Below are 16,859 nucleotides of genomic sequence, written 5' to 3'. Positions count from 1 at the left end.
CTGAGATGCAAGTATAAATTCCAGAGCTAAAACACGTCAGGGAGGAAAGGGGGGGTTAGACTCAGTGAGCTGTTTGTAGGCAAATTTTACAGTCACAAAAAATAAGCTTTAAAAACCTCTGGGCTAAGCTGAGAGGATTTTGGGACACGTGCCCAAGAAAGGAGCCCCTGATGTGCTGCTGTGAGATGCCTGTGGCGCCCAGACAGGAGGACTCTGTAATTTAGGGACCGAGAGGGATGTTTTGCCATAAGGCAGTAGCAGAGCTCCGTCAGCCTGGCCAGGGTGGGGATTTCTGCGTCCCAAGCACACCGCAAAACCCGGTTATCAGAGCCGGAGCTCGCACTGGCACAGCAAACGCGTGGGCACTGCTGCGTCGGGGAAACGTAAGACGAGAGATGACTTATTGAAACGACCGATGCTAAAACCACTTGCAAACTCCACAGCGGGTGCCCCGGCTTTGGGCAGAAGCGAGATGAGCTGTACCATCTCCTGCCAGGCACGCTGGCAGCCTGGCCTCAGCGGTAAGGGAGATTTTAGTATTTAAAAGCCTGAGTATTAATCTCATAATTAAGTGCATTTCGCATTCGCAGCCTTCGTCTGGGTTTAGTCACTCCAGCAGGTCCCCTGGCAAAAGCTGGCTACAACCGCGGTTTAAAGCTGACCCAAAAATGCTCCTCCATCTACTAAAGTCGCTTGAGGATCCTCCTACCCAAGACAGCGGGGAATGCTACCAACAGGTGTCATCAAACACTTCCAAAATCCCCTCAACGGCTCAAATGAATTACTGCGTGCTTGAACCGCTCATCTTCCAAAGCAAAACACAGAGCGGGGAAGGTGTGGATGGAGCCTCTGGGTGTGGAGAGGGACGCAAACACAGCAGAGTCAGAGCACACCGCCAGGACAAGGTAACAGAACGGACGGTCCGAGGTGCTCCCCAGCAGACAGCTCCACAAAACCAGACCAGGAGCTTTGCGTGGCATGAGAGAAAAGCTGGGCTGACAAGAGAGGACGTGGGACCTTGCACTCGCACCTCACTTGGTCACAAACCCCTGCGCAGGTCCCGTCCCCCAGCCTCTGCCCCAGAGTGCCAAAAAGGCACTTCAGGGAAGGCTCCGCAGCACCCAGAGAAGTGACAGGACCAGCGTGTCTGGGAGACTCCTTCAAAACACCAGCCTTGTTCATCTTCCATCGGTCTGTAAGGGAAGGGGCTTCTCCTGCCTCTCTTCTCGCCCACCTATAGTATTATTCATGGAAGTTGCCATTTCTGGTTTGTAGTAGCCAGCACCGCCCGCCCGACATGACAAAACACCAGCCTGGATTCTGCCAGAGCAGCAGCCCAGGGCCTTTAGCTGGTCTGAAGTACGTACAGTGAACTCGGAAAGAGGGAAACACTCGAAGGTTTCAAGCTTCTCGGGGTAGCTGCTGGCAGGGAGCAAAGCACAGGGATTACTGAGGTCACTAAATCCATCAGGTTCTGGGTTTCTCAGAGCAGCGCCACGTGCAGATGACATGCGGAGGGAAGGCTTCACCGCCATCAGCCAAAAGACGTGCCGGCCAAGCCCAGCCGTTCCCAGCACGCCAGCCCACGAGCGTAGACCCGTCACCTCTTAACTCGCCACACGAGAGCCCAGCAATTTACCTATGGTCGCATTATGCCAGTGACACTCGTTACAGAGGCTTGCTGGAAACTGACTCTGGATACCTTTCTTATTTTTGAGTACCACATCTCCTTCCCTCTCTCATCCTGCTGACTGTCACAAGGGAGCTGAGCAAAGGAAAGGAAACAGTACTGCCTACAAAAAGATTTGGGTTGCCTTTTTTTTTTTTTTTTTTTTTTTAGAATCATCATATTCATGTTTCTCCAGAGGTTCAGGTAGGTGAGCCCCTGCCCAGCACATCTTTCACCCCAGCTACACGCTACAGATTTAAGCATTAGATATGGTATTAAGTTCCTTTTTAAAATGATCCTGGATAGCAGCCAGAATCAGCATTCTCCCCCTCTGACAGAGCCTTGAGATGACTCATGCTTCTCTGCTGCTGGCCCATCCCTTGGGGCTCGTCCGGACCACAGGAGAGACCTGACTTTGTGTCCAACGTGGAAAAAGAAAATACTGGAAGATGGGGGGTACTGGCTGGAAGGTGCGTAGGGACTTCTGCCACAAAGAGAGGCTCATCGCTCCCCTTCTCTCCTGAGGAGCAGAGCAATACAAAAGGAGCCGACTTTCACACCGCAGTGTTCTTTGCTACACCCACCTGAAGCAAGCTGGTGACGCACTCGCCAGGACAAGATGTTGGGGTGCTGCAGCCATGAGGTACGAACCCACAGCTCCTGGAGGGCCCAGGACCCGCTCCCTCCCGACTTGAAAGCTCCCCTGGACTTCGGGGCAACACAAAGAGTGGATCTAGGCCGGCTGTGTGTAAGCGCGTGGAGTCTTTCACCTCACTACCAGACACAGAGACTCCCAGGGAAGTTACAGAAAGACTAGATTGACATCGTTAGCCAAACTTTAAATGGTTGAGTAAAAGCAATTAGGAAAAACCCCTACTGCAGACAGACAAACCAAGCAGCACTGGGTGGGTTCCTTCTCCGCCTCTCGTACGTCTCTTGCATGTACCATGCCTCTGGGGGACAATTCAAACATCCAGCACCTTCAGACAGGATAGAAGTCCAAGGGTTAGAAGTCACTGAGGATACTGATGTCTGCAAACTCATTCCTGTACCGGTAAGCGTACAAACTGAGCAGGAAGGCCCATTTCAAGGAGATGAAACTCCAGACGGACGACAGGTAGTAGCTTCTGGGATCAGTCAGGGCTAGGAGAGAAAGAGACACAGATACAGTTAAAAATCCCATTTCCCTCTCATGCAGTCCAGCCGGGAAAACCCCAACTTAACCCACCAGTTCCTGGGAACTTTTCAGCCTGCATCTAAAGATCTCGTTCTGCAAGCAAGGTTTAATCAGCACCTTTTTCCCAGCTCTCTTGACTCCCACTGTAACATTTCCTCATGTCTGCCACAGGAGAGCATTCCAGTCACAGTCTGAAGAAGGTCACTATTATCTCTTGAGAGGCAGATCCTACGAGCTGTGACCCACTCAGCCCCCCAAACTCTCCTTGCTTAGGGTCCAAAGGATGGAATTTGTGTGAATTCCTGGATGGCAGAAACACGTGGCTCGAGAAAAACAACTTCAACATGCAGTTCTTAATTTCTCTCACCCCGTCTTACTACTGCCCCCTTCTCCCTCACCACGGCAGGGAGGGAGGAAATCTGCACATCTCGGGGAAAACAGAAAATAAAATATATCCTCCTTCTAAAAATGCTTTTACCAACTGTTGTGACTGACATTCAATATGTAACACTGGTGCAGTTCAACCTGTGCTGCAGTCTTCAATACAGCGCAGTGATAATCACACATTAGCGAATGACAGGAACAGCCTCTTCTTAGAGAATCTTTGCAAATAAACACATTTCTTCTTTATCTGTTATAAAACTGCCTCTGCTCAGGGATTACTTTGAAGTCAAGCGGGTATGGTGCTGCTTTCTGAGTGTATGTCAGTGGTCTTCATAACTATTTTCAACGCTTAGTTGTTTTTCTTTGTTCTAAAGGTGTCAGCAATTTTGAAATACACTTACGTAACCTGATGCGTAAAACAATTCCACCTCTAAGTACAAGCTGCTTGGTCATTATTAAAAAATAAAGATAGATTTTTTTTGTGAAGAACATGCAAAACAATACTCAGTAAATCCCACTCATTAAATGTACCAGTCCTAAACTTTCCATACATAAATAACCTATGCAGATGTCCTACTTTCCTCCCAAATTAGGGCTTTCCCTAAAATACCTCCATTTCCCTAAAAGCCCCCATATTTTCCCCAAATCAGTTTTTCTTCATGTATCCAAGAAAGGAGGTGATGCAAAATATTTGGTTTTCTTTTTAGATTTGTATTTCTAACCATTGCAGACGAGTATTTTCATACCCTTCACTAGGCTGAAGCACTCCATCTCCACGGGGAGCGTCCTTAGGCTAAGCCAAGGGCTTTTGGTGGGTTACGACCCCAACGCAGCTTGCCCACCATCACGAGTACAACAACAACAGGGCTCTTAGCGGCTATCAGCCCAAATGCAGCAAGCAACAAACACAGACAACTTCTTAAAAAAACAAACCTCAAACTTTCTCTCTTTGGTCTACTGCCAAGCAAATACAGGGAGTAATTACGTGAACCCTCCTTAGACAATGTTAAATATTTTATAGCAACATCGCTTTATATGCTGACTAAGTGTAGAAGGCATTTTCACCCTGCTGACTTGTGTTTGGATTTCAATATCCTCACCCACCTGCTTTATGAGTGCTGAAGCGACAACATTTAAGAGCGCTCCCTGCATTCGTCATTGAAATAAGTGAATTCCAGTTCCTATAGGAAATAACGCTGGAAAAAACGGAGGGCCTGCCAGCAGTCCTGGAGACCAGGCTCTCAAGGCAGCTCTCAAATATTAGAAGATGCCCTAAGGGAGTGGCACTCATTGGGCAGCTGAATTACTCTTGTGTCATCAAGATATCACAGCCGAAAAATGAAATCATAGAATGGTTTGGGTTGGAAGGGACCTTGAAGACCATCTCGTTCTCCCTCTGCCCTGGGCAGGGACACCTCCCACCAGCCCAGCTTGCTCCAAGCCCCATCCAACCTGGCCTTGAACACCTCCAGGGATGGGGCAGCAACAGCTTCTCAGGGCAACCTGCGCCAGGGGCTCACCGCCCTCAAAGTGAAAAATTTCTTCCTAATATCTAATCTAAATCTCCCTTCTTCCAGTTCGAAGCCATTCCCCCTCGTCCTATCACTACACGCCCTTGTAAAAAGTCCTTCCCCAGCTCTCCTGTAGCCCCTTTAGGTACTGGAAGCGGAATGCAATGGCATTCTTACGGCCCCTCTCCAAAAGTCTCTCAACACTGAAGAGATGGCAGGAGCAGCCCCAGATTCACACCCCAGCTCTGCTTTGCAGGCTCTTCTGTTCCTTCACCCCCAATCCCAGTAATCCGAGCATCGCTAGTCTTTTCTCCCAGTTGCCTGCTGCAACAAAGTACTTACACTGGTGCTTGGTGATGGCCAGGACGAGGAATGTGCAGAATCCCACCACTGAGAGAGCTGAGAAGAGGATCCCGATGAAGAGGAAGAACCTCAGCCCTTTTAACCAGGTCCTCCAGTAATCCTGCACATACATCACATGCGTGATTAGGGCCCAGAGCGCCAGAACACCTGCTCAATTAGACAGCAAGGGGAATCAGTACCATGCATCACACTGCAACACAGAAAGGCGTCTAATAAATACACATCTCATTAAACCCCATACGAAACGCCAAGGAACACGAATGATTCGTGACCGCGGCCCCCCCGAAGAGATGGGAAATACCAGGATAAATGGCTGCCTTTGCCAGCGTCACTCTCCACAACCGCCCCAGACCCCCGGCTTTAAGACACAGATCTTGATTACAGGCTGGCACAGGAAGGACTTTATTCATTAAATGGATTCCCCCCAATAACTCGATCATTTTCCTGTTTGGGATAAACCCACTTAATTCATACTGAGTGCAGTTTTATTTAATTCTCCATACGGCTTTCATGACATTACATGTAGCAAGCCAAGCACTTGGCAAGAATTAATGCACCTTTTCAAAGGCCAGGCAGCCCCTTTTACATACGGAGACGATGATGAAGAGCACCACTACATAAGCAGGGATTTTGGACACCTAAATCAAGATATACAGGACCTGTTCCCTACTCAGCGTTTCACGTTATGTCTTTTAGCTCCAAGGTATCGCCAGTTAACTTCATAACGAGTGCATTTATACAAATCCCCTCCAAACACTTCAAATGGTTCAAGTAAAGGGGTGTAGAAGTTCAGCTCCCAGATGATTTGTACATACAATTCCCACTTAAGGCAAAGCACGCCCGCTAAGTGTTTAAGGTAGCCTAAATCTAACTCTGCACTTTTGGGTCTGGCCCAAAATAGCTGGATTACATAACCAGACAAATACTTGCGCACGTACAGTTTTTATATATATATTTTTTAAGAACAGTCAAATTCACTATGGCTTTAATAGGAACAGCAAAAGGCAGTTCCCTAAGCTTAGGTGACTAGTCCATAACCAAATTTCAACTCCCTTGTCCAAAGGGAGGAAACAGGAGGAAAAGAAAAGGGATGAAAGCATTCAAATCCAGCTGTAAACAGTTTCTGATATAGGGAAAAACGATGCATCCTCCCCTAATCTTGTTCTAAAAACTGCTACCTTTTCACCACACCTCAGAGCAAAATTAGAAGTGACGCTCAATGTAAAAACTGTCCGTTCACATGGAATTTTTTACAATCCGCCAGAACATGGCTGCCTGTCATCCCCCATTATACAATCCCAACTACCAGCAACATCATCAACTCCAATTATAGCAAGCTGCTCCTCTGGTTAAGTCGTTGCACTGAAGAGTGCAACTAAATCTCCTTAAGCCGCCAACTCAACCTATAGTTAGAGCCGCTTCACAGACTTAAAACATTTGACTCATTCTGGCGAAGACCTCGGCGGCCCTTCTGAAATTTGAACTTCCAGTGGTGCAACTAACTGGCTTGTATTTCTCCTTCGCTGCTACCTCCTTTCCAGATTTTATTTTAAGGGCAGCAGGGGAAAAAAAAAAATAATTAAAAAATAAATAAATAAATATGACACCGCTGCTAGAACACCAGGCTGCTTTATATGGTATCCTGCAATAACACAGACCTCCCTCTGCGGCTGCTTCTCAACATCAAAGGAAGCAAAAACCAGCCTTGCCCACTACAAGATAAACATTTGAATAGTAAGTACAGCCACAGGTCTTGCCAGAGCTCATTTGTTACTGGATACGGTCATTACACAGAAAGCTTCCCAAGGCTTAAAAGAACTTATTATAGCACAGAGGAAAACAACTGCGTCAAAACCGATAGACGAGCGCAGCCGAGAGTCGCCTTCCAAACACGCTGGACTTGCTTTGCAGCTCCCCAGCAGCTTTCAGCTCATTCCTAGCAGGTTTTCTGACCTCACCGGCCACACAGACCACGGCCGCACTGCAGGTGCACGTCAAATGAAGCTGAACATAGAGAAAGTCAGTTCCAGGAGAGACAGGAGAACCCTGGCAATAGTTTGTGCCTCTTCAGTGTCTTGGGACGGGGCAAAGAAAGGTAAAATACCCTCCATGGTGTCCCATAAATGAGGTGGGGGGAAAAAGGACAGACTTCCAAAAAAAAAAAACAAACCAAAAACCCCAAACAAAAAAGAAAAACACATAAAAGTGAAAGGAAAAGCACTCAGAATGAACTAAAACCCCAAAGGTACAGTGCTGATATCCAGGACAGCTGGAGCACACAGACTTTTTATCACAGCGAACAGGAAAGGCAGAATCAGTCCATTACTTCATCTGGTCAGACCTGCCACAGTTAAGCAGCATCTAAGCACGTTTTCTGGCTCCAGGCAGCCAGGATTTTAATTCCGAGACTGTCATCAAGTCAGCTACCGATACTGCTTTTCCAGGACTGATTCTACACCGGCTACCACTACGCACGCATGCTAGAGACCACAAAGCTGGGGGAAGATATTTCGGAGCTTTACAAATGCAGAAGACTGTAATTGCATTGGCAATGCTTTTCAAACAGCCTGCCACGGGATCTGGTGGAAAAGCCTCTCACTCAGCTTGCTAAACAACCACTTCCTCGACTTCATATTACCTTTAAGCTCGTGCTCTAGCAAGTTCAACCCACATCTTTTTAAAAAAAAATGGGGAACTTGGGTTTTTCAGTCAGCAAAACAAGCTGCTTCCCCCCCTCCAGGCGCTTTCAGATGACTCAGCACAATTTATTTGAACTGCTGAGTCAAGTTGCTGATGTCTCCACGCCAAAACTGCTGCTGATGCTCTGAAAGGTCTCTGTGGGGAGAGCAGAGGCAGCGCGTGAGCTGTCACTTGATCTTCCCCCCACTGCCGGCTCTGACCCTACACCTCCCCCTGACCCTAAAGCCTGACACCGCACTTCGAAGGAAGCTATCTAGCAAACCGTTGGGTTCGGTTAATTCTTAACATCTAGAGAAACTGCCTCACACATGACTAAGCAAAAAAAGCCTCATGACAACTTCACCACGCGCTGAAGGATCGGGCTTGGTCACACAGTCATTAAAGACGGGGTATCCTTTTACAGGCAGCTCAGCCAACATCATGTTTGTTACCACAAGAAATAGAGGGGAAAGGAGTCTCCTCCAGCTCCAGCTGCACGCGTGCCTCCCTTCCCTTACACCCCTACCACACTCAGATCCTTCGGTGAGGCTATCCAGCTCGCAGAGCAGTTGATTCTTCTGTTCTTTTTTTCCTCCTAAAATGGCAGAAAAGCATTCCAAAAAGTTAAATCAGCTCACAACACTGTCTGAAAAACATCAACACTGGCATAAAAAGCATCGGCAGGACGCATCCAGGGACAGGTAGGAGACATGAGAACAGGACTTGCTTTTTAAATTGCTTAATTTGTTCATCCTGAGCTTGTGAGATCATACTCGGGCGGGCGCCTGAACCCCGCTAGTGCTGCTCAGAACCAGGGAACAGCCACAAAAGAAAGCAAAGCCGCCCATCCCGGTGTCGACAAACGCTTGTGACCAGAAAGGGCATCCCAAGTGGGATGAAGCTACGTAATAGTAGGGCATGGCAAACCAAACTCAGAGCTGAATACACGAGGAAAACAAACAATTACTGCAGGGGACCTAATTTAAGCAGAGTATATTGCTAAATATAGTTATCACTAACGAAACGCTTAAATACATGAAAACAAGTACCTTTGCTAAAAATAAAAAACGTTCTTTAAGCTAACTGCTTATCTACATACACCATTCAGCAGGAGAAAACCCCACACTACTTCTAACTAACTCCAGAGGAAAAGCGTCCGTGAACGCTGGAATAGAGCGTTTGATTCATGTTTAATTCAACTGAAATTGGGTTCAGGAAAAGAAAAATCACCTCCTATTCACCCATACACATAACCTAAGTGGCAAGAAGAACAAATTAATTGCATTGATTTACAGAAAAGACTTTCATTATCGCACTGAGAAACTAAAACCACACTAGTGCTTTTAATTAATGTGAAATCTCTCACTTTGCAGACCTTGAGAGCAAAAGGTTTGCAGGTTTAACACAAACCCATTAGCTATACGTAGGTACTAGAAGAACAGCTACCTCATTCAGCTGTACAACCGAAACAGGTTTTACTGGAATAGGAAATAAAAGTTATGTCTCATTTCAAGTCTGGAATGATTAACTGCAGGACCTCCAGTTTTTCTTTTTCACCTCAAGCGATTCCCCCAAATCCCCCCCTCCTCCACAACGACAGCCAGATCCTCCAGCGGAATCGCACTTTGCACAGAAGCAAAACCTGAACCTGCAGACATAGCCCTGGAGTGGCAACGATGGCTGTCAGCTCCCGTTACATCGCCCACTTAAAATAACATCAAAACCCCCTGCGCTCGTTTCAGAGAAACATTTGTCTTGGTGGATTTACCCCACACATCATGGTTGGAATGACCCTAAAATAAGAGCCGCTCAATAAGACACAATCAAGGGATTTCCGACATAGAGCAACAGGAAAGTTACCCCTAAATCAAAAACTAATTATCCCAAGTACACAAAGCTCCAGGAAAAGGAAACTGGCCCATCAAACAACCACGAGTGCATCTGAAACAACAGCGACAGAGGCAGGATTTTTTAAACAGAAGTTAACAGGCATTTCGACAAGATTAATTCATATTTAAAACACAAAAAACTTGCAGCATACTTGGAACAAGTTTAAATAAATTCTAAAAGGCAAGTTCAAAAGCAGGCTCGCCCGCAGTCTGTAACCTGGTACAGAAAAAACACCAATAGCTAAATATTTTGATAAGCCCTTTTGAAAGTTTAGCACACTTTAGCTCAAGTGAAACAAAACTTTCCCTCTCTCCAAACACAAAAACAAAAACAGTGACAAACAAAAGGTTTTCTCAGGCTCATCACTGACCGATTCTTCGGGCCCAGCAAAACAAGTCGCATTGTTGCCGGGGAGTAAAAGCCCAGCTGCCTTCCCTGAGGTCAGAGCAGCCAGAGGCCAAACGTGTCAGGCCACGTTTGCACGCCGGGGTAGGACACCGTGTACACCACCGATGGGCGTTACAGATTGTAGGAAAAAACAACAAATGTGCAACGGAGGCCAAAAAACCCAAGCAAAACACAGAGACACAGAAGCTATTCTGCAATGAGCGTTCTTATTCCGGCCTTCTGAAGCTCAAAACGCCTGTTGATGATGGCAAAGATGATGGCAAAACAAAACGACAATAAAAATGAAAAACAATATTAAAAAGTACTTGCATAGGCGTGGAAAATATGAAGCCTACGGTGAGCAATTAGAAGACTTTTTTTCAGAGTGCTTACAAAGCCTTCGGTTATTTTCCATCTACACAATCTTCTTTTATACGCTCTATTACTCCAGCTGGAGCATTAGAAACACCTTCTCTAAAAGGAGCCTGAGCTTTGCCAACCTAAGTTCGTTTTGCCATTTCTACGTTTTGCAAACTTCGCCTGCTCTGGCCGATTCCCTGAAAGGGTAAAATGTTTTCTTCCGGGAGCTAAAGCCAAGCTAGCTCAGCCTCAGCTGTTTTTGGAAGAGGTTAAAAACGGGTTTTCTTGAACAGCTCTTCTGCCAAAATAGCTGGGGATCAACACTGAAATATTTTAGGAAAACAGCTCTCGAAGGAGAGGAGTCTTTGGAGTATTCTAGTGAAAACTGGTTTTCTCTTGGCAAAATTCCCCTCTGGACACGTGCGATCGAGTGCTTTACTATTCCAGGGCGTTTCGGTTGGGAGAAAAGGAGATTGGGCCACACACGTGCGAACAGAAAAACCTGGCGTTTCAGTTTGCTGCTCAGCACCGAGTCGGTCTGCTCAGCCCCTTTCAGAAGCGGGGAACAAGATGTACAGATTTCAGACGCTCTGTGCCTCCACCATTCACAGTTCAGTTGAAACCAACATCACATTTTCCAGCACATCAGCAGCACTTAGGGGGTACTCCTTCTCTCCTCGCAACTTAATTTAACTATGATTAGGCATAAGCCACGTGCAGCCTTTTCGTTTTCTTTACATGTGCTTTCCCTCCCTTTTCTCCATTTCTTAAGACAATGGACTAAAGCAGTCACAAGCCAAACCTTAATCGAACAATATGTAGTATTTCATATGCAAATCCAAACATTTAAGAATGCTTTACGCCATAACTGCAATGCTTTTTGACCATACTATTCCAGCCCTGGATAGAGAACAAGCTCATTTGCATAAATTTATCTGGTATATGCAAGTTAGATTAGTTATCAGAGCCTTCAGAGAATCGCTAACTTTTGCACGCAACAGATCCTGTGTTCAGCATAAACTACCTCCTATGACTTTCACTCATCAGATATTTTTAAAGTTTCACGTGTCTGAAAAGTACATTTTGTGTTTCATCTTCTTTGCAGCTGCTTTAATATCTGGTCCACATTACACTCACAAAGCACAAGCTCTATGTTTTGCCAGAAATATCTGAGCAGCTTGGAAACAGCCAATAAAGTCTCTTTGGAGCAGGGAAAAAAAAACCTACTCTCTCTTTCTATTAAATTTAAAAAGAGAAGATATATACACAAGAACATTAAAAGCCACTCAGGAAAGGGCTGGATACATCCTGAAAACATTTAATTGCTTTCTTCTCTTTTAAACTGCCTCTGGCAGAATGAAAACATCAGAGTTGCTTAGAGATTCATGGCCTACTTAAAAAAAAAATAGTATTAATTTAAGGCAGTGAGGGGAGAAGGTCAAACATACAAACAAGCAGTAAATTATAAAAGCCACTGTGACTAGCTCAAAATGAAATGGCAAACCACCGAGACAGCCAGTATTAACTCAGGAATGACTTTTTGGGTCCTGTGATTAGTCGATTAAGTTGCTGTCCCCCGGGTTACCAGAAGCACTCGATGGGGTGTTTCCGCTTAAAACAAGGATATGATACACAAGGTCTGTAGCTGATTTAAGATGATCCCCAAATTCCCAAGTATGCATGCCCAGAGGCATATGTAAAATTCTGAGGATGAGTGAGTTGATTTTACTAGACATTGGGGGGGGGGGGGGGGGGGGGGGTGTCGTTACGAAAGCCAACCAGAAAGACTGGAAAGGTAGTTTGCTCAGCACCTTAAATTACCCGCTGTTGGTTCATAACTAGAGGTAACTGAGGGTTCTACTTACAGACTCATCAGTATGTGGCAATTTCCACCCCCCACCCCGAACTTTGATATTAGCACTTTGAGTAAATAAATATCTAAGTCTTTACTTTAAATTGTAGAAAACGTATCAGAGCAAGTGAAAGTTCATACAAGCAGCAGTGGAGGGCAGATTTCAACGCAAAACGCAGCAGCTGAGGCTCTCTAGAAGATAAGCAGAAGACAAATCAACTGATTACAAAGAGAAAGATACAGATTCCTAACGAGATGGGAATCAGTAGAACTTCTTACAGAGAGGAAGTTTATGGATAAACATCCTAAAACACACGGCCCTGACAAACCAAAGGTGCATCAACAAAAGCTGCAGCAGGCTGCAATCCATCTCACCAACGCAGGCAACAGAAAAGCAACGACAGACACATGGGGGGTGATGGGAAAACCAGAGAGACAGTTAAAACGAGATAAACATGTACAAACACACACTCACAGAGAAGGCTGGCAGGCAAAGCCTCAGCTTAATCAGAGGCATATTAACGCGGAACTGCTGCAAAGCTGCCAAATACACCAGCCTAAACAATTTTCTGCCCCCCACATGCTGCGTCAGAGCTCCCAGCCACAACAGCCCGACCTGCAACTCGCTCTCAGGTGCTCAAAGCACTTTTTGAAGCTTCCAAACGGAAAAAAGTACATATGGTCCAAAAAAAAAACAACAAACCAACCCCCATTTGTGCTAAAGACATTGAAGCCACCCAGCAGAGAGGAGAAGCCGTCATTCTGCATTATGTTATCCCGCGCAACTTGCAGAAAGTTGCAACAGGTTTATTAACAGACTAAAGGGCACAAAACAATGCCTGACAATTAACTTTGCAACGTCTACACAGCGGAAAATTTCAGAAGCTCGCCCACTTCCTTTCCTGCCATTCTCTGCCAGTAGAAGTAAGTACTAGTTAGCGTGTTACAATAAAAAAACAGATGATTTAATGAAGTACGCCAGAAACAAACCAAGTGAACGCCCTGCTTACCTGAAACTGAAATACCCCCAGTGTCTAAGCAAAACGCAAACCTCCTACACACCGTGATTTTTTTTCTTAGAACAATCTTACTTCAGCAAGTAGAACGCACAGAAAAAACATGGCTTTTTTTTTTTTTTGGCTACTCCTCCACAATTAAATAAGCACTGGTTTAGTTCTACCCACGCAGGCTCCAATGTGCAGGACGTGAAATATCGATCTGTAAAGGCTCGCAATGAACTGAAGCACACTTTGACTTTAACATTTGTCTGGCAGCAGAATGAATTTCAAAAGTCCTCCCCATACACAAGCGGTTATACTCCCCCTCCTCCCTGGCCCCTCCGTCGGGGGGGATAACATTTGTGAGACAGCACCCTGCATATCCTCAGTTCAGGGGTGGGAGCCTGAAATAAGTGTCTCATCTCAAACGTGTGGAGTGTGTTTCACCTGTTGAGACATCAACGGGGTAGAAAAGTGAAGCAGAAGGAAGGGAAAAAGCAGCCATGAATTTAAGCAGCCCTTAAATCCGCTTTGGCTAACACCAAAACATACATTTCTTAACCTCTTTTCTCAGGCTTTTTGATCCTACTGTGACTCTCCCTATAGGCATTTCACAGATGTTAGAGAGCAAATTCACACAAATTCAGAGAGTGAATTTTTTTTTAATGTTATTTCTAGCTTACCTTGCTCTTTGTTATCTTAACTAGCTTGAATTACCTGGTAATTGACCAGCACACAAACCTCCTTCTCCCAGCAGACAATAGTCTAAATAACTTCAGCACAGTAACTCCAGCACAGTAACTCCCTCTGCTTTCTCACCAACCTCCTTCTAGAATGTGGACTTCTGAAATTCCTCTGTGAACACAAAGACAGCATGTGCACGCAGCATAAAATATTACTTGTTATTTTCTTGTGCATTTCTGGGGTACAGGACTCCATCTTTCCTTGTGCCACCTAGTAAAGCGAAATAAACATGTTGGATTGCTTAATTCCAGCTGGAATTAAAGCCTTTTTGGACGGAGAGGAAGCAGAGAGACATCCACAACCCTGTACCTTGCAGCTGCTGACAGTGGAAAAGATACCGAGAGAGGGAGAGTTGGTGTTGCTCACACCCCAGAAATAAGCCAGATTCTTTACCAAGTTTAACTTCACTTTCTACTCTTCCTCCAGGTGTTCAGTGAGAAACCCTTGAGCTGCTGAGCTGACAAACCAGGAGAGGACTATGTTCTGCCCCAACCCAATCATTAACTAAAATCCACGACCAACGCAGGCATCTGAATCTCACTGATTTCAGTGGACGTTAAAATGCAGTATTACAGCTTCTGGCCTCTACAACAAGGAGCCCAAATGCCTCTTTCAGAGCGTCTGGCACAGGTGCTTTCAACGGGTATCTGCATCAGGAAGCTGGTGTTTTTTGTTCCTAAAAATACAGAGCACGTGTAAATATAGATCGCCAGACCAAAATTTTACAAGGAAAGTCAGCAAAGCTTTCAGCTGTAAGTTTAAAATAAAATCCCGTTTGGTAACAATGCTGGCTAGCGTATGGGGCTTACTCTGACAGCCACAGCAATTTAAGCCTCAAACTTTTAGAGGTTTTCCCTCCATAACATTGTGAGTTATATACCATCATTAACTAAAGCTATTCCACCACAAACAGCAAGTTTGCTAGACGTTGTTCCAAAAACCTTCTTGGTACCAAGGAGAAGACTAAAACAATTCTGCCTTTAGTAGCAGCGAGGTTATAAAATACACAAATTAATGTCCTTTTTTCCTAAGGGATGAGCATCAACAGATGCAGTGAACGTGTCCAACAAAACCACAGGTTTGCATTTCAAGTTGCAAATACAGCCAGACACTGTGAGCTAAAGCCTCCCAAACAGTTTTTAATAAAAGTCACTTTCTTAAGAGCGCAACAAGTCCTTCCAGGAGGTCAGGAGCTCCCGGGTAGATCACAAAAGCAGCACCTGGACACTTCCCAAAACGGAGCGTAGCCCACCCAAGTCTCAAAATCATATCCTGTTGTCATCTACTCCAGCTGCCACATGGAGCTTTTCCCTCCAACAGGCTGCAAGCCCAGTGTTGCCAGCTTCGCCCCTGACATTCAAAGAAACCCACCGCACTCAGCACGGAGGGAAGGGCCCTGCCATGCGCCAGCAGCCTGGTGTCAATGCTGTCACCACACGTTCCCCACCCAGACACAAACTGGTGCTTCCGTCCATTTGCATCAAATCACAGAATGGTTTGGGTTGGAGGAGGCCTTAAAGGCCATCTCCTTCCACCCCCCTGCCCCGGGCAGGGACACCTCCCCCCAGCCCAGGGTGCTCCCAGCCCCGTCCAACCCGGCCTTGACCACCTCCAGGGATGGGGCAGCCACAGCTTCTCGGGGCAACCTGTGCCAGGGGCTCACCGCCCTCACACTCAACAATTTCTCCCCAATATCTCACCTCAATCTCCCCTCTTCCAGTGTCAAACCATTCCCCCTCGTCCCATGGCTCCCCTCCCTGATTGAGTCCCCCCCCCAGCTCTCCTGGAGCCCCTTTAGGCACTGGAAGGGGCTCTCAGGTCTCCCTGCAGCCTTCTCTTCTCCAGGCTGACCCCCCCACCTCTCCCAGCCTGTCCTCCCAGCAGAGGGGCTCCAGCCCTCCCAGCAGCTCCGGGGCCTCCTCTGGCCCCGCTCCAACAGCTCCAGGGCCTTCTGCTGTGGGGACCCCCCGAGCTGGAGGCGGCACTGCGGGGGGGTCTCCCCAGAGCGGAGCAGAGGGGCACAATCCCCCCCTCGCCCTGCTGGCCACGCTGCCGGGGATGCAGCCCGGGATACCGGTGGCTTATCACCATCAAAACCTTTCTGAGGCCGTTTGGTGATTTTTTTTTTTTTTACCCAGGAAAGAGCACGCACCCCCCACCCCCCACCCTCACTCCGGGACCTGCCCTGTCCCCCCTCACCCCCGGGACCACCGCCGAGGCGAAGCCGCCCGTTCCGCAGCCCGTCGGCCCCAAGGCAAGGCGCTGCTCACCCTCCCCCCGCCGCCCTCACCGCCCCCTCAGCGCTCACCGGCGGGAGTTACCTCAGGCGGCGCCCCGGCCCACCTTCCCCTCCCCCCTCCCCCCTTCTCAGCCCTCCCGCCGCCAGCTCGTACCCGAGAGCCCCCCCGCCGCTGCCGTGGCGGGCTGCCGGAAGGCCGGCGCCAGGCTCCAGGTGAAAAAGGCCGAGAGGCCCATGAGGGCGCCGGCCGCCGCGTAGGCCAGGCGGAGGGCGAGCGCCCGGCTCACCGCCATCGGAGCGCTGCTGCGCCGCCGCCCCGCCCGCCCGCGCCCGGCCCCGCCCCGCCCCGCCCCGCCCCAGCGCGCCCCCTGGCGGACGGGGGGACCCAGGGGAGGACCGGGGCGGGGACGCGGCGCGGGGCGGGGCGGGGGGGAATGGGGACACGGGGGACGTGGGGGACACGTGGGGTGTGGGGTCAGAGGTGGACATATGGGAGTGGGGACATGGGGGAGCGTGGGGGAATGGGGACACGTGGGGTGTGGGGGACACGTGGGGTGTGGGGACACGGGGGGTGTGGGGGAATGGGGACACGGGGGAGCGTGGGGA

General features: G+C 47.8%; 1 protein-coding gene across 1 annotated transcript; it reads right to left on the bottom strand.

Moving 5' to 3' along the window:
* Nucleotides 1-1,752: 1,752 nt before the first annotated feature.
* On the bottom strand, nt 1,753-16,560 carry SLC48A1 (solute carrier family 48 member 1). The gene is made up of 3 exons (XM_082496404.1): nt 16,408-16,560; nt 5,084-5,251; nt 1,753-2,812 (listed from the first exon to the last, which is right to left on the bottom strand). Exons 1-3 carry the CDS (start codon nt 16,544-16,546, stop codon nt 2,676-2,678), a joined length of 444 nt encoding a protein of 147 aa, XP_082352530.1. The 5' UTR covers nt 16,547-16,560; the 3' UTR covers nt 1,753-2,675.
* Between the last annotated feature and the right edge of the window lie 299 nt (nt 16,561-16,859).

The sequence above is a fragment of the Vanellus vanellus genome (assembly GCF_965231255.1).
Source record: "Vanellus vanellus genome assembly, chromosome: 28".
NCBI classification, from domain to species: domain Eukaryota; kingdom Metazoa; phylum Chordata; class Aves; order Charadriiformes; family Charadriidae; genus Vanellus; species Vanellus vanellus.
This window is presented reverse-complemented; position numbering and strand designations above follow the sequence as displayed.

What these genes read in the sequence shown, in the direction of transcription:
- SLC48A1 (XM_082496404.1), bottom strand. Translation starts at nt 16,546, where the DNA reads ATGGCGGTGAGCCGGGCGCTCGCCCTCCGCCTGGCCTACGCGGCGGCC. An exon ending in AGCGGCGGGGGGGCTCTCGG is followed by an intron (nt 5,252 to 16,407) that starts GTACGAGCTGGC and finishes CTAATTGAGCAG; the next exon opens with GTGTTCTGGCGCTCTGGGCC. An exon ending in GGCCATCACCAAGCACCAGT is followed by an intron (nt 2,813 to 5,083) that starts GTAAGTACTTTG and finishes TTTCTCTCCTAG; the next exon opens with CCCTGACTGATCCCAGAAGC.